The following is an 18,203-nucleotide window of genomic DNA, read 5'->3' as shown; positions in this document are numbered from 1 at the left end:
TCAACACTCTTATCCAAGGTCGAGTTCGAACCTTAATAAAATCATTTTACTTCAATTTAAGGTCGAGTACGAACCTTAAGCACGCCTATCCGAGGTCGAGTCCGAACCTTGTTAAAGTTTAAGGTCGAATATGAACCTCAACACTCTTATCCAAGGTCGAGTTCGAACCTTAATAAAATCATTTTACTCCAATTTAAGGTCGAGTACGAACCTTAAGCACGCCTATCCGAGGTCGAGTCCGAACCTCGTTAAAGTTTGAGATCGAATACGAACCTCAACACTCTTATCCAAGGTCGAGTTCGAACCTTAATAAAATCATTTTACTCCAATTTAAGGTCGAGTACGAACCTTAAGCACGCCTATCCGAGGTCGAGTCCGAACCTCGTTAAAGTTTGAGGTCGAATACGAACCTCAACACTCTTACCCAAGGTCGAGTTCGAACCTTAATAAAATCAATTTTACTCCAATTTAAGGTTGAATACGAACCTTAGGCACGCTTATCCGAGGTCGAGCCCGAACCTCGTTAAAGTTTGAGGTCGAATACGAACCTCAATACTCTTACCTGGGGTCGAGTTTGAACCTTGATAAAACACATTACACCCCAAATTCCGAGGTCGAGTTCGAACCGCAACATGATCAACTCGAGGTAGAGTACGAACCTTTACAAGAGTTAAATAATCAAAACCCGAAATCAAGACGTCAAACACATGTCCCACAGCGCAAACGGCAAAAACCAAGTCCAAAAAGCGCAAAAGGCAAAAGAAAGCGAGAACGCAAAAAGACAAAGAAGAATATATATACATACCCAAGCAATATCCAAAAGTTCTATACTTGAATTCCAAACAAAAAGTAAAACAGAAAAACATTAACTCAGCTACGACAAAAAGTGGCCTACGCAGAGGCGTTCTCACTAGAACTACCCTCGAGGTCGTTCTCCCTTACTAGCTTCCCAAAGCAGACTACCTTCTCCACGTGCATGGCAGAGAAGTCAAACCCCGGGGCAAGAAGCCTTGCCTGGCGAGTCGCCTTGAGGAAACCCCGCCTATGTTCAACCACGATGACTCGTTCGGTTTCCTCTAGCTTCTTCTCCAGCATCGCCCTCTCTGCCTCCTGCCTCGCCAGCTCCATTTTCAAGGCGGCGACCTCCTCCTCTTTGCCGCCAATCACGACCTCGTCGCAAAGGTTCCTCTCGGCCGCCGTCACCAATTCACTCTTCAAAGAGGTGACTTCATCCTCCAAAGAGCGAACCCGACCACGGGAAGACGTCACCTCATCTTCGAGGAAGCGCACCCGACTTCGGGACGAGGAGGCCAAACCTTGCAGCTCGCCCACCTGAGAAGCATAGTTCTCGTTCGAGCGCAGAGCAATCTCCAGGGACTTCTGCACCCTCGCAAGATCCCCCCTCGCAGCTCGCAACTCGGCATTTAGGACCATATTCTCCTCCTTAAGGACCTTATTCTCCCCCTTCAGGACCTTGTTCTCATCCCTCAAGGGTTGAACTCGGCCCCTCAGTCTGACCAAGTCCTCCTGCTGCTTGGACCACCGAGGCTTCCAGTGGCCCATAATGGCCATAGCCCTCTGCAGAAGGACCTGAGCAGCGTCAAAACTATCCACGGGCCCGACCTCGTCTATCAGCCCCTGGTCTTCGGAGCTCAGCGAGCCTTGAGGGAAGAACTTCTCGGCAGTCACCCCCGTGCTCCACAACGAGTCCATGTCAGCCGAGGCACTCACATGGTCGCACCTTTGAAAGGCCCTTCTCGAAGCGGTGGGCTATGTATCGGCTTCGGGAAGCCCCCTGCGACGAACCAGACGGCGGCGCCGAAGCTGCAGGGGTGGACACGGGGACCTCAAGACTCGGCCCTTTGCCACGAGCCTCGACAGAGGCGGAAGCCGGCGTTCCCTGCTCGGTAACTGGAAAGTCCACGATAGGAACCTCCGACCTCGCCTGTGAAAACCAGCGCTATGTCAAAAAAGAAAAACGACAACATACAAGAAATCACGAAAATCAGGGAACACTACTTACCTCAGCAGCATGGGCAGCCTGCTCGGTGGCTGGAGCCGCCACCTCGACAGCCTGGGCGGCCTGCCCAGCAGCCTGGGTCGCCGCCTTGGCAGCATCTCCTGCCTGTGGAAGAGGGCCCTAGGTCAGAACACAGAAAAACACAATAGAAGACATCAAAAAGCCGAAGAGACAAGGTACTCACCACCTCGGTAGATTGAGCAACCTGTTCGGCAGTCTGAGCCATCTCCTCAGAGGCCACCTGAGGAGCCCCCTTGGGCGGTGGACTCTCGATAAGGTCTACCGCACCAGCGTCGGCAGCCTTGGAGGTCACCTCCTCGGCGTTCGGAGGGGTAGAGGTCCCCCCGACCTCCTTCGCTCCCCTCTTTCTTTTCCGGTTAACTTTCAGGGGGAAGCATCTTCCTCTCGAGGCTCGGGGACCTCGAGCTCGGTAACATTGTAGCGATGCTTTAGCTCACGCCACAAGTTCTTTCCCATGATACCTACAGACAGAAAATAGAACACATCAGCAAAGGGAATTTACACAAACTCCAACAAACCACCAAAAAACAAAATACTCACTCTCCAAGCCCCTCTCCCTATACGCCGAGTTCGCAAGCGACAGAACGAGCTTGCAATCCAGCGGACGAGGAAGCGCGGCGAGCTTCTCGATGGCGGCCGCCTCCAAAAGCTTCACTTGGCCCACCCCATGAAACCTAGACGGTCGGGGGCACCAATAGAAGGGAAATTTCAGCAGCCCGCCGAAGTAGAACGCCCCATCTTCCAATGGGTCGACATTCACAAGAGCGACTCGGAAAAACTCTTGTTTGAAATTTTTGTACGACTGGGAGTAGAGAGTAAACAAGCCTCCATCCCTACTCCCACTCAGAGATAGTATGCCGTATGACGGAACGTCTAACTTCAACTGGTAAAAATGAAGGAAGACGGGAAGAGACACCTCTATCCCTAAAACTGTACACAGGACTTGAAAAGCCCTCAAAAAACCCCAACTATTGGGGTGCAACTGGCAAGGAGCTGAGTTGACAAAGTTTAAAAAATCACACTCGAACTGAGTGAAGGGAAGACAGACACCTAAATCCCTAAAAAAACAGTGGTACATATAGAAATGGGGAGGGTCGGTAGACTTCCCCATGTACACGCCCTCACCGGCCCGGCAGGGTTCAAGCCGGATCATCCGGGAAATGGAAGGGTCATAAACCCTACACGATCTCGGGATCCCATTAACCTCAAGAAAGGACCGAAAAATGCTCTGGACCCCCGCCATCTCACGCATGACCCAGTCGTAACCAGGGATGCCTGGCTCCAGGTCCTTGGGCGGAGGTGAGTCCTTCTTCTCGACAGCGGCTTTCCCGGTAGCCACCGCCTTGCCGCGCACCTTGCCCCTGGCAGGCGCAGAAGAACCGGCACCACTTCCACCAGCCATTAAAGAAAAAGAAGATTTGGGAAGAAGAAAAAGAAGATCTGGGGAAAAGAAAAAAGAAAACTATAGAAAGGAAGTACCTGGTACTCTTCCTTACAAACAACCCTAATAATGACGGGGTTACCAGAAACGGCGGCGGAAACTGTGAAAACAGCGACGGAGACTGGACGGAAGCGAAGGTGCACAAAGCAGCTTGCGCAAGAAGCCAAGGGAGAAAGAAAACGAAAAGAGTAAAGTGAAAGGTGAAGAGGCGCAAGTGAGAGAAAAGAAGGTTTTCTCCCAAATTCAAAACGGTCACGCCACGTGTCAGCCAAGGGGCACGTCTGACGATACATTAATGGAGAACCATCATGACAAACGCAAACCATCATTACATAACCGTCACTTCTATTAACGCGCCACTTGCACGTTTTCAGAAGTGACCAATTATGACACGTGGCATCTCAACAAGCAGGCGTACGCGAAAGGTCGCACCCACTTGACGAGCTCGGTCTTAACTCCTCGACCTACGGTCTTCGGAGCTCGGGGGGCTAGTGTACTATCCGTACTCCGAAGCCGAGCTCCGAGCTCGGTACCACAGCACGAGCTGACCTCGAACACGCGCTACGTGACGTCAGCTTGGCACTTAAATAGATCGTAACCGATCTCAGGGAATCTCGGTCTAGGCGAGATTCTCTACCTAATCAAATCATAACTAATCTCAGGCCCAAGGTCCAACGCAACCCTAATATACATCAAGGTACGTGCATTATATATACGAGATTCATACTCATACAAACCCTAACTTTAGCATCGGAGTCTCTTTTGCAGGTACCACCCCCATCTTGGAGCATCAAGCGTACCAGCGAAGGAGGCTCACCAATCTTACTCGGAGGATCATCTCTACAACAGATTTTCGGTAAGAATAATAATAATATTATAGGTTGAACTAATAATTTATATTAAAACACTTCAATTGATATTTTATTTCTTTTTAAAATTTGGGTAGATTGAAATTTGAAAGTGAATCAACTTGTTAACTCATCAATTAATTAAAGTGGGTAAACCCATCACTTAGTAGAGTAATTTATATTTTTCAACCTAATGTTTTTAATGGTTAGTTAACTTGTCTTACTTGATTTCTTTAGTCGCTCAACTTGCCTTACCTAATTTTAAGTAGGTTGACTTATTTTACCACTCCTAATATTTTGCTTTCAAGAATTATTAGAACATATAATGTTTTCTTCCTTTATTACAACTACGATGTAACACTAGAGTATGATATTATTTCCAAATTTTATTAAGTTAACATATTATAAATGATGGAAGAAATTCATTTCTACTTCCAATCAATTTCCCTGACTAGGATATTACTTTTATTCGTAGAGTTCAAACTCATTTCTATAAGTTGATAAATTCCTTCTTGATTGATCATTAATTATACAAATATCCAATCATTTCCAATTTTCATTCAACCAATATCTTAAGACATTACTTTTTCATAATTAAAATACAATAAATAACTTATTAATTATTATGATAATCCCAAGTCAAACAAAATTATTTAATTTTTTTTAAGAAATTTCGATCAACAATTTTAGTAATCTCACATATATAAAAAGAATCATTCTGACAAAAAAAAATTGATAGTTGAATTTGTGTCCATGTATTCTCATAATCTATCGTAAATAACTTTAATTTGTTACATAAAGAAATGTCAATTTTTATTTATTTAAATTTAATAAGTAAAATCTCATAAAATAAATATATTAAATAAGCTACATGCATTGGGCTAATCATAAAAAATATGAAAAAAAAAAGAAGAAGAAAAAGTTAGAGAACTAAAATCTGTTTGCAGAACCAGCAGCCGCCCTTCTTTCTTCCTATGTATTTGGACAAAGTGCTTCGGTTGACAATTATTATTATTAGTTGTAGCCGTGCTATTGTTTGTAGTTCTGTTTTTCATACATTTGTTGAGTTATAAGAGTTTATATATATATCCTCTCAAATGAATACAAATCCAATAATCCCATATCATTAGCTGCCTGAATATTAAAAATAATAAAAATAAAATAAAAACTCAAACCAACGTCTCAATTGCCGTCTGAATCAGGTGATGTTATGAAGAAATGCCACACAGATGCAACAATTTGCATAGAAGCATCCCTGACAGGGACTTTTCATTTAGTTTGTTGTCACATTTCATCCAACTCCACATTCTCCATAAATCATCTCACCAAACTCCTTTGCCACTCACTTTAGATTTTTTTACATTGGAGTCTTGTTTCTGAGCAATGGGAGATGAGGTGATTTTGTTGAATTTCTGGGTTAGCCCTTATGGGATTAGGGTCCGAATTGCACTAGAGGAAAAGGGCATCAAGTATGAGAATAGAGAAGAGGATGTCAACAAGAAGAGCCCTTTGCTCCTGCAAATGAACCCAGTTAATAAGACAATACCAGTTCTCATTCACAATGGCAAACCCATCTGTGAGTCACTTATAGCTGTTGAGTATATTGATGAGGTTTGGAATGATAAGTCTCCCTTGTTGCCTTCTGATCCTTACCAGAGATCACAAGCTAGATTCTGGACTAACTATGTTGACACCAAGGTACTTTACTTCTCTCTAGTGCTTCATTATTATTATTATTATTATTATTATCATTTATCATCACTATTTATGTTTTCTATCATCTTCTCAAGAGCAAATTATATTCACAACCCTTGTGATTCTTCAAAATTCACACAATACCTCTGCCTTGTTAGAATATCATCCACTAGTTACTCAAATTACAACAAGGTATGTCCTTAAACTGTGTATCCTCTCTGTTACTCAATATTCCAACGGAAGAGAGATACACACAAACAGAAGATGAATGTGTTAATTTCATTATTCAATTTTTTGTGTGAATCTCTTTCCATTGAAACTCTGGTATCAGAAATGATCCACACTCACCCCTTTTAAAGAGAAATTATCAAATAGTCTAGGATCAACAAGTAACTATGATTTCAACCAATCATTGTAGGACACATTTAAGTTTTTTAATCGATAAGAAAATTTTGATAACATTGATTTTATGTCATGTAGAAACTGGTCAGGAATCATGTAGAAACTTCTCATTTTTAAGGGAGGTTACTCTAAAGTTAAAAAGGCAGGAATTTGTGTGAATTTTGAAGAAATTAGTATAATTTGCTTTTACATCAAACAATCTTTGTTTGGAAAATGTGAAGTTTGATAGTGAACTTCCACTGTGAAATAGATGTATGAGATTGCCGTGAAGATTTGGAAAAGTGAAGGAGAAGAGAAAGAAGCTGCCAAGGAAGAATTCTTGGAGTGTCTGAAGTTAATTGAAGAACAACTGGGGGACAAGCCTTATTTTGGTGGGGACAACCTTGGTCTTTTGGATATTGTACTTGTTCCTTTGATCTGTTATACTTATACCTATAATATATATGGAAATTTCATCAACGAGACACAGTACCCCAAAATCATTGCTTGGTCTAAGAGGTGCGCACTAAAAGAGACTGTGTCCAAGTGTCTTCCCGAGGAACAGAGGGTCAAAGAGGTTTTTTCGAAGAGGAGACAGGACTTGAACAAATGAATAGATTAGAGAGAGGGTGCCAATAGCAAAATATTGCCTCTTGTTACTTGTGTGCTCTATCTTCTGAATAATGGCTTTACATACTGCACTTTGGTTTTGCTACTAATGTTATTTTCAGTGGATATTTGTGATCTAATGCAACATGCTCTTTTATTTCTACCAAATAGTATTTAGATGTCATATATCAGATATTCGTTTGCAAGTCAAAGTTATATGAATGCATATTTTAGGCTTAAAGTATATACAAGAACAAAACGATGTGCACAAAGCCACAAATTCCATGAAGAGATCTTCATAATGGAAGTTCGTTAACAAGTCTTGAAACCGCAATGGCATGTGTAACTATGATCTTAATCATTATTCATGAAAAAAGAGAATACAAATTAAAACCTTATAATACCATATTTAAAAAGAAAATTTTTATTGGGTTGATTCATGACATTGAAATCCCTCTTATTTCAATTCAAGTGCCTTCTTGCTTGCCTCAGCATGATCATAGATCTCTTTCTCATCAGGAAGATTTTTGGACACAGTCTCTCTTTGCATGCATCTCTTGACCCAAGCTACAAGTTTAGGACATTCTGCTTCCATTTTGAAGTTGCCATATATCTCAAAACTATAAAACCAACTGTAGAAAGAGATCAAACCAACGTCCACAAACCCAAAAGTGTCGCCCCCATAAAAAGGCTTGTCACCCAATGTCTCTTCTAATTGCTTAAAAACAGAGATTAACTCCTTCCTCCATGTCTCGTGCTCCTCACCTGTAGAAAGCCACATTTTCCTAGAAGTATCATACACCTGCATTGAATATCACAAAACTAGTATTGGTGGCAAAAACTGAAAGTAACACACAATCTATATAAACTGAAATCTAATACTCTTCCCCCCCAAAATTGAAAAGGTTGCAAAAAAACAAAAAAAGTTTATATATTTTCATTTCTTATAGTAAGTAGTATCTATGTTATAGGTACAAAATATCTATTAACTTTATTGAGGATTAATCTTTAACAAGGAATTTAAATTGTCATCTTTTGGATATTTTGTTTTAATATATTTTTTTATTCACAATACCCAAAACCAATATTTTGTTTAAAGAAATCAAACTTAGTTCTATCATGTGATTTCATCATGTTTAGTCTTTTTTTATTCAACATAATTAGTTGAGTTTCATAATTTGTGTGTATGTGAATCTAATGAAATAATTTTGCATCTTAAATTAGTAAAAAAAAAATTGAAACTCCGAAAATTGAAATCAATCAAGAAGACAATATTAACTAAAATACAAAACCCAGATGATTAAAATGATCATTTTAAAATTTTTCTAGTAAGATGAATCATCAAAAATATATTTAAACCATTAATTTACTCTAAATTTTATTTAACCAAGTTTAGTCAAGTGCATAAGGACTTGATCAATATGCAAAGTGTTAAGTTCGATCCTTATTGTTGTGATCGAAAATATTTTATACCAAGAGAACAAAAGTAGGTACCTTTTTGTCAATGTAATCTACCCAAAATCTGGCTTGAGCTCTCTCATAAGGGTCTGAGGGCATAAGTGGAGCCTTGTGACTCCAGACCTCATCGATGTACTGCACTATAATTGCAGAGTCACAAATGGGTTTGCCATTATGAATGAGAACTGGAATTTTCTTGTGAATAGGGTTCATCTGCAAAAGCAAAGAACTTTTGTTCCTCAGATTCTCTTCCTTGCATTCATACTTAACACCCTTTTCAGCTAATGCAATTCTAACTCTGATCCCATACATGCTTGCCCATGTTTCCAACAGAACAACCTCGTTTGCCATCCTCACCAAAATCCAATTGAGTGTACATATGTTGCGAGCTTTTAAATTTTTATACTGATTGAGTCAACCTTTTACAAAACAATTAAACTGTTCCTATAAGACAAGGCTTGTATATTACGTTTGCACTTACGTTTTTATATGATAGAGTCAGAGACTTATACAAAAAACAAATATGCACTTGCGTTTGAGCTTAATAATCTTAGGTTGAGTTCTTTTTGCAACTCACAACTTGTAAATCAAGACAGAGAAAAGGATAAGATAGTTTTGTATCAAATATTATGAAAAAGTTATTTCTGTTAGAATTATACTCTATGGTGATGAGATATTGTCCGCTTTAAACCTTAGTCTTAAGAGTTTTGCTTTTGGTCATCATCTAAAAAGTCTCTCAATTATTAAAATACGAGTATGTTTTATAAGTTGTTAATTTTCTCTTATTTTATGGATGTGGGACTTGTTTATATCCCAACAATTGCATGAATAATATTATTTGTAAAACTGGATTGAATGATTACAAAATTTGTATACCCTTTTAATTAGTTAAGTGTGCGTTTGACTATTGACATTAAGAATTTTGTGCCCATTTCTTATATTTTTTAAACTTTTGAAAAGAATAAATGAAGATAATATATACACACTTTAAGAAAAGTAACATTTGTACTCTCAAAACTTTGTAATAGAAAAAATAGAAAAGTTATTTGCCATTGACCGTTTAACTTTTTCAAAGGATAATTGGTCAATTTTTGCTAATTGAAAACAAGGACATAATGTAATTTATTATTTTATAGGTAAATTGATAAATTTGTTTGTTTGATAAAGAATTAAAAGAATTTCTAAATTAATTTGACTAGTTTACGAAGTTAATGTGGCAAAAATAAATTGTTTGTGGACAATTTTTAATGTAAAAAGCAATGAGATATTCTTTTTGGGGAAAAAAAAGTGTAGATAGGGCGAATATGGATCCGGATAGACCCGATCATCAGAACAAATGTTTCATAATTTTTTTTTTCAGTAGTAACAAATGATGAGTTTAGATATCGAACTAAAGGATTAAACGACAATTACCAATTTACTAATTGTTTTAAGAGATTATATTTTGTGAAAGAGTTGATGAGAAAATAGTTTAAAAGAAAATTGCATTTGTTGTAAACAAAAAATTGTGAATTGATTAAATTTGCAAAAATAAACTTTAGAGTTGTGACCGTTATTGATTTCAATTTTCCCAAATTCAATTTGCCGAAATCCTAGATTGATTATTTGCGTTTCTCTCGATTAGTTAATTACTTTGTTCATATAAATTAACCATCTCTCCTATTTCTAATTTTCTATATTTCTAAATTACCAATTGATCATACAATAATTTATAAACAAAGGAGCATATACAAATATAGAGGATGATTATTTAATCTAATATAATTAATTTGATCGTACCGTTTCTTAATTAGTCCCAGTTGTTTTATAATTTTCTTAATTGATGTTCATTGATCATTTCCATCAATTAATTAACTTTATTGAACTATAATTGATAAGTTCATCATGCAAATGTTAAAGCAATAAAATTGTGTTTACTGTTAATATTATGGCTTCAGCCTAATCATCAAAAGACTTGTTCTTTTAGCATATATGCATGAAAATAATTTATACAGCTTCTTTTTGACAGTTACACATGCCAAGTTCTGCTATTCTAAGGAATGATTTCTCATACTTCATCATTCGGTTTCTTCATCAATTTCTTAGGCATGCACAGCTTCTCATTGAACATGATAACCTTCAAATTTGGGTATCTTTTCATGACAGTCCTACATTCATTGTAAAACCATGCACAAATACGCAGTTATATTATAAATATGACTTTTTAATAGGAATTTAGAAATGCTTTTTAGAACTTTTTTATTAAAAAATACTTTTTATTTTTAATAAAAAAAACTTGCAAAAATATTTCTAACTTGTATCTAGATAAACTTTATTTAAGATTAATAAGTGTAATGCTAATTGTATCAAACTTTCATTTTATTTTATTTATTTTTGTTTATTTATTTATGTATTATTATTAATTAGTTGTGCTATTGTTTGTAGTTCTGTTTTGTTGTTTCATTGGCCGTCTGAATAATAATAATGTTAATGATAATAATAAAATCATTGTCTCAATTGTCGTCTGAATCAGATGCTGAAATCAAGAAACGACACAGATGAAACACCATGCAGAAACATCCGTGATAGGTATTTTTCCTCTGGTGGAATAGTTTATTCTCATTTCACATGTCATAAAACCCCTCATTCTCTACAAGTTGACTCACCAAAATCCATTGCTACTCACTTTTGCTTTTGTTGGAGCATTGTTTGAGCAATGGGAGATGAGGTGATTCTCTTGAATTTGTGGTTAAGCCCTTATGGGATGAGGATCCGGATTGCACTAGAGGAAAAGGGCATCAAGTATGAGAATAGAGAAGAGGACTTAAGCAACAAGAGTCCTTTGCTCCTGCAAATGAACCCAGTTCATAAGAAAATACCAGTTCTCATTCACAATGGCAAACCAATATGTGAATCACTCATTGCTGTTGAGTATATTGATGAGGTTTGGAATGATAAGTCTCCCTTGTTGCCTTCTGATCCTTATCAGAGATCACAAGCTAGATTCTGGGCTAACTATGTTGACACCAAGGTACTTTGCTTCTCTTTGGTGCTTCATTATTATTATCATTGTTTCTAGCTCCCTTAGTTGTTTGAAATTACTCATAAAGCATATAGGATACTCCTTTAAAGGAGTTATGAGTCAGTTTGGATACAATTTAAAAGAGTTTTTGAATTGGAAAAATTAACTTATTATTTTGAACAGAAAATTCTTAAAAAAAAATTTAACTTGTATCTGAATAGAATCAATATAAAATTAAAAGGACAGGGGTATTGTGCAAATTTTGAAAAAATCATAGGTAGGTCAGTGTAACTTTATTTTTTTATTTTTATCAAATAACCTTTGTTTGAAAAATGTGAGATTTGCTACTAAACTTTCACTGTGAAATAGATATATGAGATTGCCATAAAGTTTTGGACAACTGAAGGAGAAGAAAAAGAAGCTGCCAGGCAAGAATTTCTGGAGTGTCTGAAGCTATTGGAAGAGCAACTCGGGGATGAGCCTTATTTTGGTGGAGAAAACCTTGGCTTTGTGGATGTTGCACTTGTTCCTTTGTTCTGTTATTTTTATACCTTTAATTTATATGGAAATTTCATCAAGGAGGAACAGTACCCCAAAATCATTGCTTGGGCTAAGAGGTGCACTCTGAAAGAGAGTGTGTCCAAGAGTTTTCCCGAGGAGCAGAAGGTCAAAGATCACGTTTCTCAGAAGAGAAAGAATTTAAACAAAGGGTAGACTAGAGGCAGGGTGCATATTGGAAAATCTAGTCACTTGAGTGCTGTATAATATGAATAATGGCATTACAAAACAGCACTTATATGTGTGTGCCTTTGGTTTTGCTGCTTATTCTTTTCAAAGGATATTTTGTGACCCCCAATGCAACATTGTCTTTTATTTTCACCAAATTGTATTAATATGTCACATATATATCAATGGATAAAAAAAATGGCATATATATCATGAATTCATTATATTGGTTTGGAAGACAAAGTTATATGAATGCATACTTTAGGCTTAAAGTATATACATTAAAAAAATAAAAATAAAAAGTGCACAAAACCAAAAATTCAATGAAGAGATCTTCATAATGGAGTCTTGAAATCGCAAAAGGAATGTGTAATAAAGAACATGACTCTGACAAGGCTAGAAACATGTGGTTTTTCTCTTTTAGTTCACACACCTCAATGTCCAATGCAAATTGTCACGACTAACTCAAACTATATGTTCGAATTTATATTCATCCAAATCAACTTTTGGTCTGTCTAATGTTAATTTCCTTACTTTAAATACATGTGTTCATACTGTTAAATATCAGGTTTAACAAGAACCAAAATGCTGCAACTTGCTCAGACAAAATTGAAGAAATAAAGCAGTATTTCATAAATGAGAATGCCTATTTATAAGCTTACAAGTACAACCAATATGAAATTTGCTAACAAACTGTGAGACTTTATTGTAATTACAATAGCTAACAGAAAAATAATTAGCCTAACACTTTACAGTGTAACCTTAGTTCAATATAAATTTCTTCTTATAATCCAACACAGACTCATAAACCTCCTTCCCATCTGCAAGAGTTTCAGATACACTTTCCTTCTTCATGCATCTCTTGGCCCAGGAGATAAGCTTTGGACACGCTGCCTCCACTTTGAAGTTGCCAAAGGTCTCATAAGTATAAAACCAGCAATAAAAAGGTATGAGAGCAACATCAACAAACCCTAATGTGTCACCTCCAAAATAAGGCTTGTCTCCAAGAAACCCTTCCAATTGCTTTAAGCTATCTATGAAGTCCTTCTTTGCCACTTCTTGCTCATGTCCCTCTGAAATCCATACCCTCCTAGAAGCATGATACACCTGCATTTTATACTTGTTAGTTGTTGCTAATGACTTTGAATGAACACCTAAATTGGTCTTTAAATTTAGAAGTCCTTATTATATTAATCTCTGAAATTAAGAAATCATTAAATCTGTTCTTAAAAGTATAAATTCATAATCATATTAATCCAAAATTAAAGTAATAATAATTGATATACATTCAGGAATCGAAATGATAATAAATAGTTAACTTTAACAACTTATTTAACATTTTAAGGAATTATGCCAATTTCTTAATTTCATAAATTAATATAAGAATTACTTCCAAATTCAAATTTCAAAATAGGTGTTCACTCTATTAACTTTCTAGAATATAGATATTGTATAATCCTAATCTTCAAATTTAGAATTCTACCTTCTGATCTACAAAATCAGCCCAGAACCTGGCTTGAGATCTATGATAGGGATCAGAGGGAAGCAAGGGAGAATTGTGTTGCCAAACCATATCAATATACTCAACAATTATAAGGGACTCACAGATTGGTTTCCCTTGATGTATGAGAACTGGAATTTTCTTGTGAATTGGGTTCATTTCTTGAAGCAAGGGGCTCTTGTTGGTAAGATCCTCTTCCATGTATTCATATCTGATTCCTTTCTCTGCCAAAGCTATCTTAGCTCTCATCCCAAACATACTGAACCCAGAGCCCAACAAAACTACCTTGTCCTCCTCCACCATTGTTTGTGGCAACCACTGAGAGAGTGAAGTGAACAAATATCTGGAAGTTTAGTTTATCTTTGGTCCAATTGAAGAGATATTGATGTCAATAGAGTAATGCCTAGTAAATAGTTTACATAAACACTTGTCAACAAGGATTTATCCTAAGCTTGACTTTGAAACACTAATAAATTAAAAATAACTTTTTCATAAAAATAATTTATTTAAAAAGAGCATAAAATGATCCTAACTTTTGCTATAGCCACTGTTTATCAGAACCTATAAATATTTTGATTATTTTTCTGACAAGTCAAAAGGAATGTGTAAAGAGTCAGAAAGGGCGGCTGCCAGATGGGCAAATTAGATTTTAGTTCACAAGTTTTTTTGTCCTGGCTTTCAAGATTACTTTCATAACTCCTTAATATTTCTAAAAAAATATAACTTATTTAATTTAAATAAAAAAACATGATTTTTTCTATGAAAATATATATATATATATATACGTATACGGCAAATTATGAGAATACATAGACACAAATCTAACAATTTAATAAGCGTTAAAGTGCATAAAACAACTTTTCTAGATGAACAGAATCCAGAAGAAAGAAGAACATGGTACTTAAGTGTTTATTGGCGATCTCGAGTGACAAATTTACAAGTATCTAAGACTATATATCCCCTATAATTTCTATCCAAGCATCAAGAAACAGGGAAACTAATCGTCTCTTACATAGTAACTCTATCAAATAATATATTGAATTATTCAAACATTTGCAGCAAAAGTACTCGTATTAAAATATGTAGTCACAAACTAATCAGACACTTGTAGTTGGGAGTACTTACAGAGATATGTTAGAAACTTCTTAAATTGTAAATTTAAAGTTAAATAATCGTTGTCAATAAAAATAAATAGTCACTGGAAAATATTACAGGAAGCACCAAATATGGTATAAAATTGAGCCATGAATCTCTCTTTTAGATATGGTATCATTGCAATGTCAAAGAGTACTAACGAAAGAACTTTTATTGATCATAAGTTCACAACTTAAACATACATGCATTCATCCCTCAACTTAATCTTATTATTCAGACAAGACACATCAAAGTGTCAACTAAACCATAGATAACCAAAGCCTAACAAGCCCAAGATAAAACTACATAAGACCATACAATACCATATTTAAAATGCTAATTTTTGTTGTGGTGATTGATTCATGAAGTCCCTCTATTTTGATTCAAGTGCCTTCTTCATTCCCACAACATGATCATACACCTTCTTCTCATCAGGAAGAGTTTTGGACACAGTTTCTCTCCCCATGCATCTCTTAGCCCAAGCTATGAGTTTAGGACACACTGCTTCCATTTTGAAGTTGCCATATGTCTCAAAAGTATAAAACCAACTGTAAAAAGGGATTAGACCAATATCAACAAACCCAAAGGTGTCACCCCCATAAAAAGGTTTGTCACCCAGTGTCTCTTCTAACTGCTTAAAAATTGAGATCAACTCCTTCTTCCATGTCTCGTGCTCCTCTCCTGTAGAAAGCCACATTTTTCTCCAAGTATCATACATCTACATTGAACATCACAAAATTAGTATTGGTAACCAAAAAAAGAAACTAACACACAAAATATAAATTAAATCTAATAATCTTCCCACCAAAATATAATAGATCACTAATCAATTTATAGTCCCATTGAGACTCTAGTAAGAAACAACTCACTGATTTTAAAGCATAATTGATTGAAATCATTAAATGTGATTGAGATAGGTAATGAATTTAATCATAACCAGAACTACTGGAGTCAGTCTAGTAGTAGACTTGGGTCCTAAATTTGAACTTATCATTATCTAATTATGATGGATCAAAAGAAGAAAAACAATCATTTGAATCATTATGTTTTCATTAAATTATGTGTTAATGAGGAGAAATTAATTTTGGTTTAGGCAATTTGACTAATATCCAACCATAATTTTATTGAAATTAGTTATGTAATGTGAAAGTGGAAATGAGAAGTCTCACAATAGATAGAGAAATAACATATAAGTGAAAAGATTCATAGTCCATGCTAATAACTTGAGATTTTAGCTAAAAATGTGATAGCAAGTTCATTTGTGTGATTTTTCATAGACTACTGGTGAAGTTCTCACCGATGTTAACTCTTCAGCCTCTCAAGTATTGGTATGAGAGAGGATGGTTCTAAAAAGTAACCAACTCAAACAAATATTCCCAGCAAGTTGATTTAAATAACCATAGAGCGTTTGTTTTCAGGTATGATCTTACTTTTTTCTAGTGTCACATTCTTAGGAATATTATTATTGAAATATTATTCCTGAAAATATTTAAAAATATGTTTAGTGAAATTTTAACATTTTTTAAAATATTTAAAAATTTTAAATTAATTAAAATAAAATAAAAAAATGAGCTGAAAAAGGTTAAAGTATAACTTTCCACGTTTTCATCAAAATACAGCTTTCTCTTCCCCTATCATGGAAATCAAAATAAAATAAATCATGTTGTGTTGACCTTCTCAAAAATAAGTTATACTCTAAAATATTTTTTTAATACTGTAAAAAAGCATGAGAATATAACATTTGCAAATTTCCAACTCAATATTTGAAGAAATAACTTTTTAATCCGTAAAAGAAACACACTCATGATTATATATTCTCAATAACACTCTAAGAAGTGGAAAAACATTAAATGCATGTTTGGAGGATTTAAGATGGGTCATCGAATCATGATATTGAAATACTAATTAACAATTTCAAGTAAACATTCCACAAATTAAAACATGTACCTTATTGTCAATGTAATCTACCCAAAATCTGGCTTGAGCTCTCTGGTAAGGATCAGAGGGCATAATTGGAGCCTTGTGATTCCAGACCTCATCAATGTACTGCACTATAATTGCAGATTCACAAATGGGTTTGCCATTATGGATGAGAACTGGAATTTTCTTGTGAATAGGGTTCATCTGCAGAAGCAAAGGACTCTTGTTCTGCAGATTCTCTTCCTTGTATTCATACTTAACACCCTTTTCAGCTAATGCAATTCTAACTCTCATCCCAAACATGCTAGGCCATGTGCTCAACAGAACAACCTCGTTTGCCATTGTTGCAATGGATCACCAAACCAAACTGAAGTTGTGAAGATGCTGTGGAATAACAAGGCACGTGGTCATTTATAGTGATTGATGAGACAAACTTTTCCACAAAAGAAATATGTAGATGATTCTCATTTTTTCTTTAGGATATAAAGTCCTTTATGTTAGTGTTACGTTCTCAATTACGTCATTTCGATTTATTTAGTATTATCTGCTATCTATGCAGAATTCTATTCGCAATTCTCAGTTGGAAAACGACAAAAGATGAACAAGAAAAATAATTTTATATAGAAAAAGGGACTTTTGACACTCCAAGAGTTGAAAAAGATGGAAAATTAGGTGTGATAAATTTGATATGACGGATGAAGGAAATTTTTACTTAAATAATATTTTTTTTTAAAAAAATTACAAAAGTATCAACTGTGCAGGTTTATTTACCAATATATAACTGTTTACTGTTCATGCTCAGAATTCGGTTCCCGGGGAACCGAATTCTGAACTTCAAAATCTTATTTTTTTTGTTTTTTCAACTCAGAATTCGGTTCCCGGAGAACCGAATTCTGAGTTATTTTAAATTTTTTTTTTCGTGTTTCTGGCCCATTTTGGGCAAATGTTGGAAGTGGAACGGCCCATTCCGGAAGCAGAACGGGTCGTTCTGCTTAAAGACACAGAGTCCTTTTTTTAATTAAAATGGACCCAGAACGGCCCGTTCCAGAATAAAAATTTTAACATTTTTTTGAATCTGAAACGGCCCTGGAACGGCCCGTTCCGGAGGACGTTTTCAGGAAGTAGAACGTGGTTTGGAACGGGCCGTTCTGGTTTTGGAACGGCCCGTTCTGGGCAAATAGTAAAAAAAAAGATTAAATTTTTTATTTTTATTTTTAAAAAAAAGATAATAAAGTTAAAATAATGGGATATTAAGCAATAAATTTTTAGTCCTCACTCACATTCATCGGATATTTCTTGATCCAAGTGAATTAACCTTAAAGAATTAAATTTGGGATGAAGTTATAGTTTTGAATTCTGATAGTAAATTTTAATTTTTAGTGTATTCTTAACATAAAAATTATAATAATATCAATTAATCAGGATTCATGAAATAATATTTAATATTA

The 18,203-nt window shown here is 35.7% G+C and overlaps 5 protein-coding genes across 5 annotated transcripts; 2 read left to right on the top strand and 3 right to left on the bottom strand.

The window, feature by feature from the left end:
* Positions 1-4,928: 4,928 nt before the first annotated feature.
* LOC109802815 (putative glutathione S-transferase) lies at positions 4,929-7,206 on the top strand. Its single transcript, XM_020364208.3, has 2 exons — positions 4,929-6,028; positions 6,678-7,206. The coding sequence occupies exons 1-2, from the start codon at positions 5,714-5,716 to the stop codon at positions 7,017-7,019; spliced, it is 657 nt and encodes a 218-aa protein (XP_020219797.1). The 5' UTR covers positions 4,929-5,713; the 3' UTR covers positions 7,020-7,206.
* A 73-nt stretch (positions 7,207-7,279) lies between these two features.
* LOC109801922 (glutathione S-transferase 3) lies at positions 7,280-8,896 on the bottom strand. The gene is made up of 2 exons (XM_020363088.3): positions 8,510-8,896; positions 7,280-7,817 (listed from the first exon to the last, which is right to left on the bottom strand). Exons 1-2 carry the CDS (start codon positions 8,822-8,824, stop codon positions 7,473-7,475), a joined length of 660 nt encoding a protein of 219 aa, XP_020218677.1. The 5' UTR covers positions 8,825-8,896; the 3' UTR covers positions 7,280-7,472.
* A 1,975-nt stretch (positions 8,897-10,871) lies between these two features.
* Positions 10,872-12,419, top strand: LOC109801923 (putative glutathione S-transferase). Its single transcript, XM_020363089.3, has 2 exons — positions 10,872-11,483; positions 11,844-12,419. Exons 1-2 carry the CDS (start codon positions 11,169-11,171, stop codon positions 12,186-12,188), a joined length of 660 nt encoding a protein of 219 aa, XP_020218678.1. The 5' UTR covers positions 10,872-11,168; the 3' UTR covers positions 12,189-12,419.
* A 390-nt stretch (positions 12,420-12,809) lies between these two features.
* On the bottom strand, positions 12,810-14,469 carry LOC109801919 (putative glutathione S-transferase). Its single transcript, XM_020363085.3, has 2 exons — positions 13,684-14,469; positions 12,810-13,307 (listed from the first exon to the last, which is right to left on the bottom strand). The coding sequence occupies exons 1-2, from the start codon at positions 14,002-14,004 to the stop codon at positions 12,963-12,965; spliced, it is 666 nt and encodes a 221-aa protein (XP_020218674.1). The 5' UTR covers positions 14,005-14,469; the 3' UTR covers positions 12,810-12,962.
* A 518-nt stretch (positions 14,470-14,987) lies between these two features.
* On the bottom strand, positions 14,988-17,171 carry LOC109801920 (glutathione S-transferase 3). Its single transcript, XM_020363086.3, has 2 exons — positions 16,783-17,171; positions 14,988-15,553 (listed from the first exon to the last, which is right to left on the bottom strand). Exons 1-2 carry the CDS (start codon positions 17,095-17,097, stop codon positions 15,209-15,211), a joined length of 660 nt encoding a protein of 219 aa, XP_020218675.1. The 5' UTR covers positions 17,098-17,171; the 3' UTR covers positions 14,988-15,208.
* Between the last annotated feature and the right edge of the window lie 1,032 nt (positions 17,172-18,203).

Source organism: Cajanus cajan, chromosome 10, assembly GCF_000230855.2.
Source record: "Cajanus cajan strain Asha chromosome 10, NIPB_CcT2T_4, whole genome shotgun sequence".
NCBI lineage: Eukaryota > Viridiplantae > Streptophyta > Magnoliopsida > Fabales > Fabaceae > Cajanus > Cajanus cajan.
The sequence above is the reverse complement of the archived record's forward strand: the minus strand, read 5'-3'. Positions and strand labels throughout refer to the sequence as shown.